General features: G+C 46.3%; 1 protein-coding gene across 4 annotated transcripts in view; it reads right to left on the bottom strand.

The window, feature by feature from the left end:
* Window positions 1-21,308, bottom strand: part of UBASH3A (ubiquitin associated and SH3 domain containing A) — a 368,437-nt gene that overhangs the window by 120,121 nt on the left and 227,008 nt on the right. For all 4 annotated transcript variants that reach the window (XR_011283382.1, XM_069635649.1, XM_069635648.1 and 1 more), the window contains exons 6-7: window positions 8,418-8,626; window positions 1,303-1,426 (exon numbers count right to left, since the gene is read on the bottom strand). Coding sequence is in view for 3 of the 4 variants with exons in the window: in XM_069635649.1 (XP_069491750.1) it covers window positions 1,303-1,426; window positions 8,418-8,626 (333 nt within the window). In the remaining variant the exon portion in view is untranslated. The remainder of the gene's footprint in view (window positions 1-1,302; window positions 1,427-8,417; window positions 8,627-21,308) is intronic.

Raw genomic sequence — 21,308 nt, 5'->3', positions numbered from 1 at the left:
CTGGTTCAGCTACCTTTTTTTATTTGAACACTGATTCTTTCCTTTGCATTCATTTCCCCTTTATACACTTTTTGTACAAGACATAGGGCAGGCATTAGATTTTTGTTAGCATAGGCAATTTCGATTTGACAGACTCTACTAGGACTGTTTTGTTTATCGTTTGATGGTCGAGACTACTCCCATCTTAGTCATAGGGCAGATTTGGAGTTTTCCCACCGCAGAAACTTCAATGAAGGTTTTTACAAATGATACCTATTGTGTCAGTGTCATACTTGTGATACCATGCCCCCCTACATCTCCCAACACAGACACACACTCACTCCCAAACATGCAAACACACACACACACTATCCATATAAAAAACGCATCCCTCGGTCCTGCACCTTCCCTCGTCTGGCCACTCCTATCAGACCATGCACGCACTCGTGTGTGGCAGAGGTAAGACAGTATGATTTAGAAAGACAGCTCGAAGCGGTCTCTGAGCAGTCCTTTCAAATCTGTCTTTTTTTTAATCAAAAAATGTAAAAAGACCATTTCACTTAATACCGCCTGCTGCGCAGCTGTGTCACTGCCGCCTTAGATATAATTGAAAAATAGAGCTAGAAAGTGGAAGCTCGATGACAGTCTCATAAAGTTCCCCTCGTACTCAAAGTCTGGTAAAATCTAACACTAGTTATAATACAATCCAAATCAATCCAATAACTCAATAGAAATCTTTCAGAAATTCATGGGCCCCTAGTACATCAATAAACTGTATGACCTCTGTAACAATCTGTAGGACTACATTGCATATGGCGCTATGTGGCGGTTTACCTTCTGACCCACATGGATCAGCCCAAACTTGGGTTGTTCTGGTTCAAACCTGCATGTGTGGTTACCCTACTCGGACACCATGTCCAAGTGATGGTACAGTGGTCTAGATGCCACGACATCCCAGTGTCCGTGAAGCCGGTTGCACACAGACTCACAAACACATTCCTCCACCTAGCACAGAGAGCGGACATGCCTTCACATGACCCCCTACCCCCCACAAAGAATGGCAGAGGCCAAGAAGACCCGGAAGAGACTGCTCAGTATAGCTGGTCTTCTAAATTAATAGAACTCGCACCACCTACCGCCGGGGTCTCGCAGCCATCTAGTGGGGGTCTAAGACACACCACAGACATCTCACCTACCCAGACCCACGTTGGAGAATCACTGAGAGTGGCAGACCGGGGTGATACTGAGATCACGAGCCGGTACACTGTGCAGGGACCCTGAGAGGTTCCTGTGTCACACTGCCAGAGTGCATGGGTTCCTTACCTGCAGGTGGAGGGTTTTGCTGACACTGTTGGTAATCAGCTGCTTTTCTGCTAGATTTGTTCTTGGAATGGTGTCCCATTGAAGACTGGGGGAAACTCGCTGGACAGGCGTGAATGCATAGCTCCTGCAGAAGAGAGAGAGAGAGCAGCGAGAGGGTGAGAGAAGATGGGAGAACCACAGAGAAAGTAAAGACTAGCAAAGCCTAGCCTGATGGCCTGCTTGGCACAGCAGCAAAATAAGATTGCCCACTGGCCTACCAACTCGCCTTCTGCTTTTTAAATTCGTGGTCCTGCTGCACCCACGGCACCGGCAAGTCACTCTTTCCAGCGACAATGTAGACAGTCCAGTCTACATTTAAAGCGTTGCCTTTCGATTTGTGTTGGTCTTTGGGGATTGATAAAGATATCCACATGCTGTGGTCTACCGAAAAATGTGCTACTTGCTGGCATGACGTTTTGAAGCATCTGAAACGTGTGTCTGGTATAAAGATTCCAGGAGACCCTCATTCCTGTATCCCAGGGTATACTCCCCTGAACCAGCAATGCCGGCACCAGGTAAGAAATGGATCCCTCTGGACTTCACCATTGCCAAGAAGCCCCCGGAAGCCCCCGGAAGCATTCTAAACTGTGAGAAGTCACCACATCACTCTCAGTAGGATGGCTCGGGGCTGCACTTAATATCCTGAGCGGGACATGCAGGTTAACAAGCATAGGGGACACGTGATGCTGATGGGGTGAAGAAAGACCGAGACCCTTGAAATAGTCTTCTCATAGTGCTATAAACCCCCCCAATGGAGCGAGCAAAGCAAGCGATGTTTCCTTCACTCGGCGCCATTTTATATGGGGTAATGTACCCGCTACCATACGGTATAAGATTATTGCAGGTCACTGAGGCGTTCCATGCCAGGCTCTTTTATATGGGCACAGAAGTCAGGGATGACTTGCAATATCGTGTTTACACACAGGGGGCGATATTGTATTCCTCATAACACGTGGCCACACGCTGTCACCCCCTTTAATACCTGGCCTCTTGCTTAATGTCACAGATCTTCCGTTGACTCACCCACACAGCCTACAATCTGTTTGGATTTTAAAAGGCTATTATGCAGCTTTGAATGTGTTGCAGAAAAATAGCTTAAACATTTTAATAAACTGCATAGAACAACGTTTTCATTTTGTGTTTTAAAAAAGTTATACCATGTAGGTTCTTAGTCACATGTGTTAAACACCTACAATTCACGCATTAAACATTCTGCCATACAGAGTTCTTATCACTTAAAGGCTGTAAAGGGTCACAGAAAACGCTTTCCAAGGAAGACATTTTCAAAGCTCGTAAATGCTTTAATAAGGTGCTGCAGTAACAGCTGGAATTATGCTCCCTGCTGGCTCACGCAGCAGACCTAGTGACGTCACAAGTGAAGCGCAATAACTGATTACAAAGCCGTTGTGATGTGGTGTTCTTTTTACAGCGCACTTGTGATCTCACAAGTAGCTTGTAATAAGAACATTGTTTCCAGGCTTTTCCACTGATATTGCAGCCATCATGTATTTATCTGTAAGAGGATTACTTAATGGGTATTTACACACAATTTGCAGGCTGTCATGTATTATAAGACAATTATTTACAGGCTTGTATACAAGTATTGCAGACTGGCATGAATTAGCCATGATTATTTATAGGCTTTCGTACAGATTTTGCAGGCTGCCAGGTATTATAAAATGATTATTTATAGGCATTTATATGGGTATTTAAGTGTGCCATGTATTAAAGGCAAGTATTTAGAGGCTTTTTTTTTACTGGTATAGTAGACTGCCATGTATTATAAACGTGATTATTTACAGGCTTTTATATGGGTATTGCAGGCTGCCATGTGTTAAAGATGATTTTTTACAGGCTTTTATACAGGTATTGCTTGCAGGCTGTCATGTATTAAAGATGATTATTTACAAGCTTTTATACAGGTATTTCCAGCTGCCATGTATTATAAAATGATTATTGACTTATTGCCGGTCAAGTGGCACAGCGAGTAGAGCGCCCGCTTTGACACCCGTGCAGAGCCTGTTAACGCAGGTTCGAATCCCGGCGGGGCCAAACTCAGCCTTTCATCCTTCCGAGGTCGATAAATGAGCACCACACACCGTGGGTAATAATAAGCAGCGCTCAGATACCTGAGGGTTTGTAGCGCTATATAAAAGCCTAATTATTATTATTATTATTACTGGCATTTATATGACTATTGCAAGCTGCCATGTATTAAAGATGATTATTTACTGGCATTTATACGGGTATTGCAGGAAGCCATGTATTAAAGATGATTATTTACAGGCTTTTATACAGGTATTGCAGGCTGCCATGTATTAAAGATGATTATTTACTGGCATTTATATGGGTATTGCAGGATGCCATGTATTAAAGTTGATTATTTACAGGCTTTTATACAGGTATTGCAGGCTGCCATGTATTAAAGATGATTATTTACAGGCTTTTATACGGGTATTGCAAGCTGCCATGTATTAAAGATGATTATTTACTGGCATTTATACGGGTATTGCAGGAAGCCATGTATTAAAGATGATTATTTACAGGCTTTTATACAGGTATTGCAGGCTGCCATGTATTAAAGATGATTATTTACTGGCATTTATATGGGTATTGCAGGATGCCATGTATTAAAGTTGATTATTTACAGGCTTTTATACAGGTATTGCAGGCTGCCATGTATTAAAGATGATTATTTACAGGCTTTTATACGGGTATTGCAGGCTGCCATGTATTAAAGATGATTATTTACAGGCTTTTATACAGGTATTGCAAGCTGCCATGTATTAAAGATGATTATTTACTGGCATTTATACGGGTATTGCAGGAAGCCATGTATTAAAGATGATTATTTACAGGCTTTTATACAGGTATTGCAGGCTGCCATGTATTAAAGATGATTATTTACAGGCTTTTATACAGGTATTGCAAGCTGCCATGTATTAAAGATGATTATTTACTGGCATTTATACGGGTATTGCAGGAAGCCATGTATTAAAGATGATTATTTACAGGCTTTTATACAGGTATTGCAGGCTGCCATGTATTAAAGATGATTATTTACTGGCATTTATATGGGTATTGCAGGATGCCATGTATTAAAGTTGATTATTTACAGGCTTTTATACAGGTATTGCAGGCTGCCATGTATTAAAGATGATTATTTACAGGCTTTTATATGGGTATTGCAGGCTGCCATGTATTAAAGATGATTATTTACTGGCATTTATATGGGTATTGCAGGATGCCATGTATTAAAGTTGATTATTTACAGGCTTTTATACAGGTATTGCAGGCTGCCATGTATTAAAGATGATTATTTACTGGCATTTATATGGGTATTGCAGGATGCCATGTATTAAAGTTGATTATTTACAGGCTTTTATACAGGTATTGCAGGCTGCCATGTATTAAAGATGATTATTTACTGGCATTTATATGGGTATTGCAGGATGCCATGTATTAAAGTTGATTATTTACAGGCTTTTATACAGGTATTGCAGGCTGCCATGTATTAAAGATGATTATTTACAGGCTTTTATACGGGTATTGCAGGCTGCCATGTATTAAAGATGATTATTTACTGGCATTTATATGGGTATTGCAGGATGCCATGTATTAAAGTTGATTATTTACAGGCTTTTATACAGGTATTGCAGGCTGCCATGTATTAAAGATGATTATTTACAGGCCTTTATACAGGTATTGCAGGCTGCCATGTATTATAAAGCAATGGATACCAACAGCCCACAGATAAGGGGATATGATAAAGCAAATGAAAATCAGACAACTCTAGATAGCTCTTTAGGCACTGCCTCTGCGGTGCCACTGCATATTTCCTACACAAGGAGGTGGGATTTGATTATAATAAAGATGCAATTAATATTACACCTGTAGCCTTTGGGATCTCTCTAAGGGCTCATGAAGATCAAACTCTTGCAGAAGACAGTGTCACTGATGCCAATAAGAGTGATAGGGCCCAAGCGATACCCAAACAAATCACGGTCTACACAACTGACTCCCAAAGAAAACCCACAAAACCCATCTCGTCTTTGCTTCAAAAGATCTAAAAGGCACCAGGAAAATGAGGGCAGCTGTAAAAGCCTTGAGTATTCTTGCGTCAAGAGACGAACATTGAGAATACCCAACTTTTAACACAACCTCATTTATCCACTGGTTAGGATTTCATGTGTTGCCACTAGACATCCTTACTAGCAGATGGTCTGATATAGAGCCACACACATGTTCTAGAGAATCATTCATGCAGTTTCAGTTTTTTGTCCAGCACAGGCACAGTACAAACCGGTAATAACATAAACTAACATACACCGTGCGTCAGAAACGGGTAAAACACTTGTTGAGGTCCAGCGCATTGGTACAATGTTTATGTTTATGATTATGTTTAACGTATTTCTAACGCGCCTTAGGCCCCTGGGCAAACCTAGACCAGCCTTTAAATCTTTAGTCTTTGTACAGCACAGGGCAGTGGCTTTGGTAATGCCAGAGTTCATTTTTCAGGTATCACCAAAAAGAGCCAGAATCCTGATCCTCTATAACAGCCAGGATGCAGAATCATGCAAATGTATTACGCAGAAGGCAGTGCAAGGGCGCAGCAGTAGACTCGGGTGCAAAGGGGGCATGCTTGTTGCTATCGATCTTCACTGAACTTAAAATAAGGAAGAGTCCGACCTGTCCCTGTGACTAAGAGGGTTTTCCCTGCTTCAACCAAAACTAAGGATAGTGTCAGAATGTCCTCAAAAGTATAAAGTCCACTGTCCTGTGTCCTAAACCTATTTCTATCCCTTACACCTCAACAGAAAACCTATAACTGAACTACCCCCTGCTTAGAACAGGATGACCCTCTTCTTCAGGGTGCTTCAAGCAGTTCAAAGTTCCAAGATCCAAAGAATATAGGGAAGGTGTCCCCCTTCCTTCCCCGAGCGTTCTGTAGGTTCCCTTTGTCAATACTCTTATTTAGTACAGTTCTATCTTCTGCCAAAGGGCATGATCCCCTTCCTCTGGTCTTCCCATGATGGGTGCCAAAAAGATCTTTCTTCCCCCCTTACTATCTTGTGCCAAAGGGTCTCTTCCCTTGGACTTCTCGTACTTGTGTTAATGGTTCTCTTCTCTTGGTATTTTTGTAACTTATGCAAATGTTCTCTTTCCCTCGACTTCTTGTGTTTTGTGGCAAAGGTTCTTTTCCCCCAAACATCTCAAGCTTTATACCAAAGGTTGTCTTCCTCTGGATTTATCAACTTGTTACCTAGGTCCTAGACCGCTTGTTCCACTTATAATGCTTCTCAACTAGGCCGGGTTTACTTCCCTGCCAGGCCTCTCTTTCAGTCTCTTTGAGGGGCTCTTTCACTCCCTCCATTCTCAAATGGCCCCTCTTGATGTTCAGGTCTTGACCCCTCTTTTAGCCATGCAATGTCTCTTAACTAGGCCAGGTTCACTCTCCTGCCAGGCCTCTCTTTTTATCTCTTTGAGTCTCTCTTTTACCTCCTCTGTTCTCAACTGGTCTTTCTTCGATATTTTGGCCCATAGGCCATCCAGTGCCTCTTAACTAGACCAGACTCACTATCCTGCCAGGCCTCTCTTTCAGTCTCTCGGGGGCGCTTTTTCACCCCCTTTGTTCGCAACTGGTGTCTCTCGATGTTTGGGTCCTTGACCCCTCTTTCATCTGTGCAATGTCTTTTAACTATGCCTGGTTCACTATCCTGCCAGGCCTCTCTTTCAGTCTTTTTGCGGCACTCTTACACCCCCTAAATGATCACTGGGACGAGGAAGATGGCTCTGCACTTCCTCCCAACCACAGCCTCTGCGGTCTCCCTGTGTCTTCCCTGTGCCCCTCTGCATACCTTTGCACTTGGTCTGCTAGGGTTTCCGGTTCTTGGCAACACTGGCAGGCTTCTGCGGCTTCTCCTGGGCTCTCACGGTCTTCCTTCAGTTCGCAGCGGATCTACCACACTGGTTTTTCTTGGCACATCGGGTCTTGTCTGGATCACTCGGGTGGCTTGGGTTCTGCCACCGGATGCTGGTTTCTCCCACAACCAGGGAAGTCGTGGTTCTTCCCTGCCTTGTTGTTCTTCGCTCTCTGCTCCAGATGTTTGGGTCTGCCGCAGGACCTCTCTGCGACACGCTCGGCTCTCCGGTGTGAAGCTTCTCTGGGACAGGATATACTCTGATATAACTTGTCAGGTTTTATGTCCTGGTTTCTTCCTAGCTTCCAATAGCTAGCATGTTTGCATCAGTTCCGCGTAAGGCTCTGCATCGCCCTGCTCTTCCTCGTGGCAGTGCTTTCAAGTCATCCACATTCACTCTTCCCTCACTCTTCCTCATCATAGTCTCATCTGCCTGATATACATATTACTATTTATGAGGAAATTAGTAGAAGCAAGAGGAGAAAGGGAGGCTGGGTGACTCATGTCTGACAACATGATGGTGTGTATACCACACTCTCCCTCAATAGTCCTCCCCTCTCCCATGGGGGGCTCCCCACCGATGGGATTATTCCACTGAGTACCACCACCAGGGGGACTGTCGGATAGCAGCCTCACCTCCCTGTCCCTGATGAAGGGTCCCCCTTCCAAGAAGAAGTGACAACATCGAGGGAGTCATCACAGTAGACTCCTTAGAAAGGATGCATAAGTAATTGTAGATTCCTTTATGATTTATAGAGTGTACAGTGTATGTGTTTGTCTTGCATTTGTGACTATGTGTTATGTCTTGTGTTTGTGACTGTGTGTTGTGCCTTGCGTTTGTGAGTATGTGCTGTGCCTTGCGGTTGTGAGTATGTCTTGTGTCTTGCGTTTGAGACTATGTGTTGTGCCTTGCGGTTGTGAGTATGTGTTGTGTCTTGCGTTTGTGTGAAATACATGGGTGAGTTGGCTGGTGTCTTTGTCCTGCTGCTCCTTCATGCACGCGGTTACAGCGTTGGTGTCTGTGAGCGAATGACAGCTCCAGGGAGGTTGGAGGAGTGTTGATGCATGAATGCCCATAGCAATCGTGTCCATGCGGTCAGTGAGGAATCGGGCTTACATGTGAACTCACGGGATATCTGAAACATGTCTACTAACCTTTGCTTCACCCAAGCTTCGGCCTCGCTGACTCGCTCCAGGTAGTTCTGAGGCACCAGCCCCGTGCAGCCAGTCTGGTGCGAGGTTGCGATCATCCAGCCGTCACTTGCCTCACTTTGCTGGGAGGGATCCACATACACCAAGTCGCTCGGGTTCAGCAGGAGCTCATCGCAGTTCTGTGGTCTGTATTGGTAGAGTGCACGTAAAGTCTGGTGGGACACAATGACAACAGAGAGTGGTCATATAACTCAGTGCCTTAAATGAACTATTCTCTGGGTCACATGACCAGCATCCACTCTGTGTGGTCCATAGTTTATGATGGCCTTACATTGGTACCACTTATTGTTATGTTATGTTATTGAGATTTCTAGCATACACCGCTGCCATTTTCAAGGTCCCCAGGCGCCCAGGTAGATCGGAAAAGGAAGGGGGTCGGGATGGGTAGATTAGTGTGATAGAGAGGCAAAGCACTAGAGAGCTTTGATGTGCTGTTGGTAGCTTCAGTTCAGAAAAACTAGTCACTGTGTGCTGGTTTGTTTTAGTTGATCGACGTTGTGTGGCGCTTGGTGGGTGGTTGTGCATGGGTGGTTTATGTGCTTCTTGGGTGTTGTGGAGAGTCAGTAGACTGCTTGTAGTTTGCAGTGTTTTTGTTTTTTGTGGCAGAGGTATGTATGTGTCTGGTTTTTGCAGTGTTGGAGGGTGGGTAGGCAGAGTGTTAGAGAGGTTTTAGTAGGGTTAGTCGCCGGTCGGAGTCTTTTTCTGTGCATTGGGTTGACCTGTTTGGTTAATCTTATTCGATGGAGATTGGGGTCGGGCATTTTATTTCTCTGGGTGATCCGGTTTTGGAATTTCTAATCATGTTGCGTTGGTGGTTTTCATTCGTTCCCTTTTTAGCTTGGTGAGCTAAAGAGTCATGTTTTCAAAATGTTGCTCCATTTTAGGAGATGCTCTGTTGTTCGTATTTCCTTTGGAGGGAGTTCCAAAGAGTCACCGCTATGCAGGAGAATGCCGTTCCCCCTCATTATGCAGAGAGGGGTCTGGAGGAAAGCCTTTCTATTCACGCTGGCCAAGGAAGGTTTTCTGGAGGTCAGTCCGGGCTGGCAGCTGAACGGGAATAATCCAAGGAAAACTGCTATTCCCAGGTTTTCTCCATGCCCGAAGGAAGCATCCCAGGGCAGCGCTGGTGGGAAAGGACATTTGTTTCCATGGTCACCATGGAGAAAGGTCTTTTGGACTCCCTCTCCTTCCACTCGGAAGCACCGGGTCCATCCATGGATAGCGTGACGTCTTACCCTGGGATTTCCAATGGGAGCCTTGGAAACAGCAAGGAATGGGAAGACCTGACCTCCCCTTAGTCATGTCCCTTCTGAATCTAAAAGCCCCAGCTGGCACGAAATGATGATTTAGAGGAAACCAATGGCTGGTGTCATTGGGGGCATCAGTTACTGAGAGATGATGTGAGCTCCAGTCCCACTTATTGGTGGAAACAGTACACATGGCGGTACTGGCCCAATACTGACGTTTCTACCACCCTTGCAATTGAGAGGTGAGTAGGTGAATGCCCCTGGCATTATGACTTAGATTTGCAAAGCGGAAATCCGTCAATGTCTACCTCCACCCGACGATGGGGGTAATGGTTTAATATTAGCCGTAGAAGCGCAGCCAGTGCTCCTAAACATGGCGACCGCCGCTTTTACATGCGGCGACTGTAAGGAGGCGAACAAGTGGCATTGCCCCCCTCTCACCACCTTTACCTTGAAATGCATGAGAGCATCAGAAATGACCCAACATTATTCATGTTCACTGATCACGATCCATTTCCAGTGTCTTTTAATGAATTTGCTCTCCATGTGTTCTCGTGATATAGTATTTGATATATTCTTAATTTGCGTTCCCTTGCCTCCCTTTGTCCTCTTGTCTTATCTTGTTTTGTTTTACATAGTTTCAGTCTTTAAACATCTAATATCTCTTCACACGTCCCTCTCTGTCAATAATAGTTCATTTAATAGTTCCCATCACTCGGTTATATCCCTAATGATCTCGCTATTTTCCTTGATACACCACTCGTCACTCAATTGGATATGCTTATTTTCAAATTGTATATATAAATTAATGGTCTTTATTACAACGTATTATTTATTATACTGCTTGATACACCGTCATTGTAATGTCAAAACTTAATTTAAGAAATTGGAAAAAAAGGAAGCAAGTGGTATTTCCAGAATACCAACTGAGGAATTCCAGGACTCCCCCTACACTAGCACTGGCAGAGGGAGTAACTCTGAATGGGGTGGATTTTCAGGGAGCAGGGCCGCCTCATCATGCAGTGAGGTTGTCTAGGGCGGCGAGAGAAGACCCCAGAGGTGTGGTATTTTTGGAGGAACTCTACATGGTGTTGTTTGGCACCCTGGGAATCCATTGGAGGGGGACGTGGTGCGCGGAAGGGCGGCTGGAGGACTGGAGCGGCCAGGGTTCAGCACAATGTTTTGGGAATGTTTCCATTGGTGGTGACCTTGTGCTTATGGGGTAGACAACTGAGGAACAGGAAGGTGAGATTTAATGGGTGTAAGAAAAGTGTCATGGAGGTTGTGAACAGAAACCTGGCGAGGCATTAGAGGGTTGCAAAGCTTTTACGGGTGTTTGTGCTCCGGTGCCTGTACCAATAATGTGTTTAGAGCGGGTGTGCCAGGAAAGGGTCATGGTTAGCCGATCCTTTATCTCATTTTCAGTGGCAGACGTTCTGTGGGCTTGCTCCAGGGGCGAATGGGGAAGGAGTGCGGATCTGGGCGGGACTGCGGCAGCTGGGAGATTAAAGACCCTGAAGCTGATGGAGAAGTCCTTACCTGAAGCCTCGGAGATCCTTGCAAGAATGTGTAATCTGGGGAGGAGGCGGGTTTGAAGGGTTGGGTGGATGCAGAAGAAAGGAGGTGGGAGGTGGGACAACATGATGGCGATGTACCGAGGTCCAGGGGCACTATTGCAGGCAAGTTGGCAGGCACTGCTTTTTACAGCAAGTGGTTTGGGGTTTTGAGCCAAGTGGGGGTGAAATGGCCCGTAGGATGCTGGAATATTGGACTAGGGGGAGGGGCAGGTTAACATGCTGAGGAGGGCTATGTCGGCAGAGTTGCTTATAAGGTGGCTGGGAGTACTGTGGAAAGTACGCTAGTCTGGTTGGGAGGTGTCGTTGTTCTGCGCCTGCTTTACGTGGATGTTATTTGCGGCTCATAGAGTATCGGGGTGTGTACGGCGGAAAAGGATGGAGGGTTTGCGTTGGTTAGAAGTGAGGTTGACAGAGGGGGATAGACATATTTGTTAGAAACTGAAAGAGGGACTTGCGGCTTCTAGGTCTTCTTGGGTAAAGGGAGTGAGGGGTCATGAGTGGTGCTAAACAGAGGGCACATGTTTGGAAAAGGGTGTGCAGGGAGGGCCTAAGGTTGGTTTTTTGGGGTAGGGGTTGAGAGCTTTGTAAGTTTTGCGTGTATTACGTAAGGTGTTGAGGTTATTGGATGAAGATGCTGGGGGTCTTGGCACACATTCCTTCAGAATAGGGGTGGTTTCAGAAGACAGGAGATTAGGGATAGGAGAGAACGAGCTGAAGAAACTGGAAAGACGGAGCGCCAGGGCTAAGGGAGGGGGCTGAGGTACGCCTTGCCCCAAGTCAGGGAGGATTGAAAGCTTTAATGGGTCAGTATACACTTTCCTTTTGTCTTGCAGATGTGGTGCAGGAAAGGTCTGACCGACCAGAGGCCCGGATTGCAGACACTCGATGGGAAAATGACCGGGTCAGCTGGCGCGGTGGAGAGTCTTTGAGACCAACTGGGCTGCAGCTATCGGGGGTCAGTGGTGAGGTGGTTGGAGATGAGGGCTCTAAGATAGGATAACTTTATGCCGATGATTGTGAAAATGAAATAGGGGCATTGGTTACCGGGAGTGATTTTGGTGCATGTGGGAGGAAATATCCTCGCCAGGGAACCTAGGGTGACCGTCATCAAGACAATGAAGAGGAAACCCGGATAAAAATGAAAGACTGGTCTGAGGGGGCTTCAAATTGACCAGAACTTGTACCTCCTCTTGGCATGGTCTGGATGGGAGCCGTGAGTGAGGCGGCAGGGGATAGGGCGAGATGGAGACATTTTGCACGGCTTGGGATGTCACAGTGTTGAGGTATCAAGCACTAGATATGAGGCGATCAGTGTATTTAGGGACGATGGCGTGCACCTGTCGAAGATGGGTAATGATTTGTAAATATTGGTTGTGGGGATGGCTTCAGAGGAGGAGGTCAAAGGTTTAGTAGTTGGGGGGTGGAAATAATACCTCTGGGCAAGGTTTTTCTGGTTGCAATTTCAGTTAGTTGTTGGGTTAAAGTATAGGGTTATTGTATTGTTAAAGAGGGTGGCTAGTTATGTTCAGACAGACAGACTGGCTGGGGGCCAGGTGGTGGGGGGGAATGTCAGAAGGAGGGCGGTGTGTGTGGGGCACAGAGAAAGTGATAGCAGCAAAGTTATTAAGCTTTTGAGGAGGGGAATTGGGAGGGTTTGCAACAAGGAGGGATTTGGGGAGAGGAGGGACTTTGGTTGAATATCCCAGTTTCACTTATTTGGTTTAGTCTGTACGGCTAAGGAGCCAGGTTAGCAGATATTTGTAAGCTTGGGCCTCTCACATGTATGCACCCGTTTCCACTTGAAACAAGTCCTTCTCTCCTTCTACTGGCTGTCTGTATGGATGAGTCTTTCTCCTGCCGCACACTCTCTATTGGATGATGGGAAGGGGGAAGGAGGCCGAGGAGAAAGCGCAGGAGCAGGACTGTGGCGATGAGAGATAGAAGTAGGGAAGCTCGCTCCAGGAGATTATGTACAGGAAATCCGATGAGAGATAGAAGTAGGGAAGCTTGCTCCAGGAGATTATGTACAGGAAATCCGATGAGAGATAGAAGTAGGGAAGCTTGCTCCAGGAGATTATGTACAGGAAATCCTACATTTACCCGCATATCAGACCTCAGACCATAGAAGACCTCTCAAGGCGTCGGTGAGCCCCTGCTGGGAAAGAGATAAAAACACACACATAGTTCAAACCAATGGGTGCAGCTTGAACTTTATTCAAAGGGTGCTTCCGGAAGCAACACTGGAGCCAAGTGCAAGTCGGGATTGGTCCATCCCTCGAGGCATAAAAGCCCATGACTACCGCAAATCCAGAAGGAAGATCGAAAGATCAGAAAATCAGACAATCACGCCGCTGCGACTATTCTCGCCACTCCATGGTAAACCTGCGATTGTGTGGAGGTAATGGCCTAAACTATAGTGTGATCCCGACTTCAAACCAGCCGGAAACAAAGCCATGCTTTGGAATAATCCAGGAGTAGAAGGTACCCGGATTTTTGACGTCCTCTCGGATGAATCACCACCAGATCTGGAGCAGGTTTTCATTGGTAGCCCGAAGCTGTCAGTGGATTGGACAAACAACTTGGCGGAGATGAGAATGTGATGAACCTCAGGGTTCTACACCAGAGAACAGACGTCCAATGACTCAATGAATGATGTCCCATCTGGCCTTAGGGAGCTGCCTGCCACGTGCTTTAGATAAGCCAGGAAAGGACTTGCTCATGAGTAATGCACTGCAAAGACTTCAAAATGAAAGAAAATATTTTTGACTGTAAAGAATGAGACTTTGGATGAGGCTCTGGCAGTTTCCCAAAAAGCCACAGGAACCTAGGAAAGGTGAAAGGGAGGTGAAGGGAACATGCAAACTGTGAAGGCTCAGGCCATGTCACCAGGGGACACGGATGCAAAAGGAAGGCAGACAGAAGAGTCATCGAGTATAAGAGATGAGGGAGAGTAAACCCTGGGCGCGTCATATGTGGTTACACCAGTCACATTGTCCACAAGGACTTCTGGGGCCTGGGACCTACCTATCTGAACCTCCGCCTTCCTAAAGACTTCGGACCTTGAGAGATCCACTGCCTCATGGACTCGCATCACCATGGCTTATTAGCCAATTCAAAGAAGCTGCGTCCACATACTGCCCTACAAACCCTCACAGACACAGGGTGTGTTAAAGTTATGTACACTTTATCACGCTAAACCCTGAGGGAGTCCATATCAAGCATAAAGTGAGACCTGTCCCCATCTCTGTCCGGGATGAACTACAGACGTTACTCAGCCAAATGATCCAAGAGGACATCATGGAGCTTATTGAAGGTTGGAGTGATTCTGATTAGAAAGTGACAATATGGCAAATTAATTTTCTTAATGACCACACTCTCAACTCTATCCATTACCTGCCTGCCCACACTGGGGGCAACTCTTTGGATCTCTTATTCATCTGCACCCCTCTCTCAGCCACGAATACTACTTTCACACCAATGTTTCCAGCACCATCTCCTTTCCACCATCTGACCTCTCCCAACCACTTGCCTCACCTATTACTAAAACCATGCCTCCCTTGCTCTGGGACCTTCAGTCCTCACTCTCCACCTTCACACCTGATGCCTTGTCCACTAACCCTGCCTTCTCCAGCTTCAAATCACTACTGTATGACTCATTCATACCTGGGAAAGACAGTTTGACCAATGAAAATATGTCTTTCCCAGGCGCGATCCTCTTATCACTGCCCGCACCTAAATAGAATAATATTTAATATTAAAATAGGAAAGGGACTAAGTCCCTTTTGAATGATGATTGCCATTTTGGAACATGTTTCTTATGGCCACCATCATCCGAAAAAAAGGGACCTAGTCCCTTTTCTATGTTAACGGTGACAGCCATTTTTCTTTCTACAACCGGAGATGGACTGGAACTGAGCTGATCTCCCATTGGACAAAAAAAAAGAAAACTATCCACACCCCAGTAAATCCCAGGGTGCAAATCGCTTTCACACCCCGGCAGGGGAGGTGGACATGGGCTTCAATGGCCCTCAGCCCGAGCTGAGGCCCTAGCTTTGCTCTGGCCTACCAAAGCTTGGGATGGCGGGCCGTTAAAGCCCATGTCCCTTCCCCTGCCGGGGCGTGAAAGCTATATTCTCCACCCACATCCCAGTGTTAACGTTTACCTCTAAATCCCAGAATCTTCGACCATGGGTCACCCCATACTCACGCTCTGTATGGACAGAGATGCATCTGCTCTATCCTGAACTCTCTCAAGTCCTCTCTTGATAGAGCAAACATTGATTGCAACTGCACCCTCATTGACTGTTACTCCAACCATCCTCGCTGGCTAGAGGGCAACCTAAACTCATCTCCTCACTACTCCTAAACCTATAACTATCAACTCCACTCTCACAGCTAATGACCAAGCTGAAGACTTTGCTACAAACATTTCCAAAATTAGAGACTCTCTCCCGACCTTTCTCACACAACCTCGTCCTACATTCTACACTCCGCCTACTCTACCATCATACTCTCTGTCTATCTCCCACTTTAATCACACTAATACTGACAAAGTCCTATCTCTATTGATGAAGGCTAACCCCGCTTGTGCCCCATCAGATCCTCTTGCTCCTCAGTTAGTGAAGCCTATTGTCCCTTTAGTAGCCTCTCACCTCTTCAACCTGTCCTTAGACAGGGCTTGTTTCCCCTATATTTTCAAAATGGCACAGTCATCCTTCTCCTAAAAAAGCAAGATGCTCACCCGAACCTGCCAGCGAACTATCCCGTCTCTCTCCTTCCATACTACTCTAAAGTGCTCTAAAGAGAGGGCTGTGTTCAACCCTCTCACCAATTTCTTAGACATCCACAACCTTTGAGACCCCCTACAAGCAGGTTCCTGCTCCTGTCACTCCATGGAAACTGCTTTCATGGATGTCTCTAACTTCATCTCCTCTGCTAAAGACTCCAACTTATCCTCTATCCTAATTCTCCTTGACCTGTCCGCTGCCTTTGACACTTCTATCACTCTTATCTCCTCAACAGTCTTTTTATTCTTGGGATTCCCAATCAATCCCTTGCTTGGATTGAATCCTACTTCGCACCTTGCCAATTGTCTCTCTGCTGAAGCAACAACATCTCTCAACTCACTCCTCTAACTGTTGGTGTTCCACAGTGCTCTGTCTCGGGTCCTCTCCGCTTTAGACTCTACACCTCTGCTCTTGGGTCACTAATCTCCTCTCTTGGATTCTCGTACCAACTCCTTGCAGACGAACACCCAAATCTTGTTCTCTTTTCCTAACCTCTCCTCGGATCTCTCTATCAAAACTTCAAACTGTCTCACTGCCATTAAATACTGGATGGCTTTGCACTCTCAGATGTTAAACTCTACCAAAACAAAGGTGCTCTTCTTCCCTGCAAAATACTCCTGCTCATCTCTTCCTCTGCCTATCCAGGTCCCACCTGACACTCTCCACTACTCTTCTTCTCCACTACTCTTCTTCAGCTAGCAACCTCATCTCATCTCTGACTCTTATCACACCTTCTCTACTTTCATCTCCAAAACTGCAATGGCGGCTTTTCTTAACCTCCTAAGTATTAGGAAAATAAGGCACCTCCTTCCTTTCAACTCTGCCAAGCATCTTTTAGCCACTCTTGTATTCTCTAAACAGTTCTACTCTGCCAGTATCCTGTTTGGTCTCCCCAACTATGCTTTCTGTCCTCTCGACAAGATAATTAACTTTGCTATCGGGACTCTCTTTGAACTCTCACTTCACACCTACGTCCTCGTACCTTCACCAGGCTGGAGGGCTGACGATGCAAAACAGAGCCAGATTTAAATTTCTGCTCCAGGTTCACAAATCTATCCACGGAAATGCACCAGTGTATCTATCCTCCTCTATTCAACTCCACAAGCCTTCTCGTAATCTCTGCCCTGTCTCCTTGTCTACCCTTGTGGCTCCTGGCCTTCCCTGTACTTACTCTTGCCTTCGCTCTTTCTCTCTTCCTGCTCCACTTGCATGGAATTCTCTTAACCCGGACATCCAAGAAACAGTCCACACAGATTTATTCAAAGCCAAACTAAAAGCCTACCTCCTCGCCTCTAAACTTACCTTTCATCTGCCTGCTGGCTAACATTTTTCCATCGCCTCTCACATGCCTCTGTGCCTCACTTCCACTGACTCCACTGTAGAACTTCACCCATCATGGTCACATCCCGAGCACAGCTGGCCTACCTGCACTTAAAAATGTCTCATGACGATTGTCCTTAGTCTTTGTAAGCCTACCTATGTATTGTCCCCGGTGACTGTTCCATTTACTCCCCTTCACAACCTGGTCAGAATGTCACTTGCGCTCACCACATTGTAAGAAGCTCACTGCTTCCCGTCAAATCTGATTTCTTATCTATTGCATGTTCTTTTGAGATCTAAAGAGCATGGTTCCTCCTGTATAAATAAATACATTGAGAATCTGCGTAGATCTGCGCAGCCTCAACAAGAAAACTGTCACTGATAATTATCCTCTTCAAAGAACCTCAGAACTGGCATTGATTCCAGGTAAGGCCAACTATTTCAAAACAACAGATATCCCTAATGCATACCATCATATTGCAGACATGTACCAGCATTCACAGCGTCCATGAATCTTTCAGATGAGCAGAATGGGGTTTGGGCTCTAGCCTGCCGATTCTGAGAATGACGCATCATCTACTTCTTGCAATCGGAAATGTGATATATTTCCAAGACGATGTGCTCATCTATGGTCCAACAGCGCAAGACCACAACCAGGCACTGAATCAAGTGCTCAAGTTCATGAACGCCAAAGTCTTCCGGTTGGGCAAGGAAAAAGGTAATTTCATGCAAAGGCAAGTAGATTACCTTGGTTGCACCGTCTCTGATGATGGGGCGAAACCCAAGAACGACTTTGCAGAACCTACCAATAGTGTCTCAATTCATATCAACATGGATCTGCTGAACTCATTTTTAGGGCTCAACATGTTTATGAAGAAATTCTCCAATCGACGGAAGAAATGAGAGGACCAGAGGTGTTGCAAGGTCTGGAAAGGATCCGGAGCTACGCTAATGTCGTGACGGTCAGAACTCAGAAGTAGCAGCCTTTTGGTTGCATCCCCTGAACTTCTATCTGGGGCTACAACCAAAAGACCCAGGGCTATAGCCCCCCAGACACTCCCTAGCAACGCCTCTGGAGAGGACTGTTAAATAAGGGACAAGATTGTGCAAGGACCCATGAGAAACAACAAGCCTTGCAGGAGACAGAGCAGACAATATCCAGTGCTCCATGCTTGCCGCCTCTCCAGGCTGCAATGTGCACTTGCATCACAGTGGATGCCGGTGCGTATGGCATTGGGACAATGCACAACTTAATAAATCGCTCAAAAGAATGAACAGTCACGTATGCAAATTCTCACCCTATCAGAGCGAAATGGCTCAATCATAGAAAAGGAGAAGCTCACATACACGTGGTCGCAGCATACCTTAATCCCTAATTACGGGGGAAGAACCTTTATACTTAGGACAGTGCACAAACCATTGAGCCACATTTTCTGTTTAGGGAGCACCAAAGCAGCAACCCCCAGATTGACCAGGCAACTATCTAAACAATGTGAATTTTCATTTAAAACTGAATATATTTCAGGGAGAAGTAACAAACAAGCTGACATCCTGTCCAGACGTCCCATTGCTTGAAATCAAGTTAGGGACTTTCTCAGTGACAAATGCCTAGTCGCGTCAATAGAGATATGTCTGGTGCGAAACAGAAGGAGCAATCAGCAAAGAGGTGTCTACAAGCCACTGCCTTCTGGATTAAGCAACCAAAGCCCTTTAAAAGTTCATACTAAATGTCTGTCCTCAGGAAAGGGACCTACCTGTGTAGATGCAATATCAAGGTAGCGGAAGTGCTCAGCATTAGAAGTAGCATTAAGGATTGAAGGTAGGGCTTATTAGAATGAGAAGAAGACTAGGAGGCATCTGCTAGGGGCCGATCATACACACCGCACTCATGAGAAGAAGACTAGGAGGCATCTGCTAGTGGCCGATCATGGACACCGCACTTATGAGAAGAAGACTAGTAGGGATCTGCTAATGGCCGATCATGGACACCATGGCCGATCATACACACCGGACTCATGAGAAGATGACTAGGAGGCATCTGCTAGTGGCGATCATGCACACCGCACTCATTAAAAGAAGGCTAGGAAGCATCTGCTAGTGGCCAATCATGGACACCGCACTTATGAGAAGAAGACTAGTAGGGATCTGCTAGTGGCCGATCATGGACACCATGGCCGATCATGGACATCACACTCATGAGAAGAAGACTAGGAGGCATCTGCCATTGGCCGATCATGCACACCGCACTCATGAGAAGAAGACTAGGAGACATCTGCTAGTGGCCGATCATGCACACCGCACTCATGAGAAGAAGACTAGGAGGCATCTGCTAGTGGCCGATCATGCAGACCACACTCATGATAAGAAGGCTAGGAGACATCTGCTAGTAGCCGATCATGCACACAGCCCTCATTAAAAGAAGACTAGGAGGCACCTGCTAGTGGCCAATCATGGACACCGCACTTATGAGAAGAAGACTAGGAGGGATCTGCTAGTGGACGATCATGGACACCATGGCCGATCATCATTGCACTCATGAGAAGGAGACTAGGAGGCATCTGCTAGTGGCCGATCATGCACACCGCACTCATTAAAAGAAGGCTAGGAAGCATCTGCTAGTGGCCAATCATGGACACCGCACTTATGAGAAGAAGACTAGTAGGGATCTGCTAGTGGCCGATCATGGACACCATGGCCGATCATGGACATCGCACTCATGAGAAGAAGACTAGGAGGCATCTGCTAGTGGCTGATCATGGACACCAGACTCATGAGAAGAAGACTAGGAGGCATCTGCCATTGGCCGATCATGCACACCGCACTCATGAGAAGAAGACTAGGAGACATCTGCTAGTGGCCGATCATGCACACCGCACTCATGAGAAGAAGACTAGGAGGCATCTGCTAGTGGCCGATCATGGTCACCGCGCTCATGAGTAGAAGAGTAGGAGGCCTCTGCTAGTGGCCGACCATGGACATCGCACTCATGAGAAGAAGACTAGGAGGCATCTGCTAGTGGTCGATCATGCACATCACACTCATGAGAAGACTAGGAGGTATCTGCTATTGGGCGATCATGGACACCACACTTATGAGAAGAAGACTAGGAGGGATCTGCTATTGGGCGATCATGGACACCGCACTTATGAGAAGAAGACTAGTAGGGATCTGCTAGTGGCCGTTCTTGGACACCATGGCCGAACATGGACATCGCACTCATGAGAAGATGACTAGGAGGCATCTTCTAGTGGCCGATCATGGACACCAGACTTATGAGATGAAGACTAGGAGGCATCTGCGAGTGGCCGATCATGGACACCGCACTCATAAGAAAAAGACTATGAGGCATCTGCTAGTGGCCAATCACGGACACCGCACTCATGGGAAGAAGACTAGGAGGCCTCTGCTAGTGGCCGATCATGGACACCACGCTCATGAGAAGAAGACTAGGATGCCTCTGCTAGTGGCCGATCATGCACACCGCACTCACAAGAAGAAGTCTAGGAGGAATCTGCTAGTGGCCGATCATGCACAGTGCACTCATTAAAAGAAGACTAGGGTGCATCTGCTAGTGGCCGATCATGGACACCGCACTTATGAGAGGAAGACTAGTAGGGATCTGCTAGTAGCCGATCATGAACACCATGGCCGATCACAGACATCGCACTCATGAGACGAAGACTAGGAGACATCTGCTAGTGGCCGATCATAGACACCAGACTCATGAGAAGAAGACTAGGAGGCATCTGCTAGTGGGCGATCATGCACACAGCACTCACGAGAAGAAGACTAGTAGGCACTAGTGGCCGATCATGCACACCGCACTCATTAAAAGAAGACTAGGAGGCATCTGCAAGTGGCCGATCATGGACATCGGACTCATGAGACGAAGACTAGGAGGCA

This window comes from Ambystoma mexicanum, chromosome 7p, assembly GCF_040938575.1.
Source record: "Ambystoma mexicanum isolate Mex_15411 chromosome 7p, UKY_AmexF1_1, whole genome shotgun sequence".
NCBI lineage: Eukaryota > Metazoa > Chordata > Amphibia > Caudata > Ambystomatidae > Ambystoma > Ambystoma mexicanum.
Note: the sequence above shows the minus strand (reverse complement) of the source record. Positions and strands in the feature narration are given on the sequence as shown.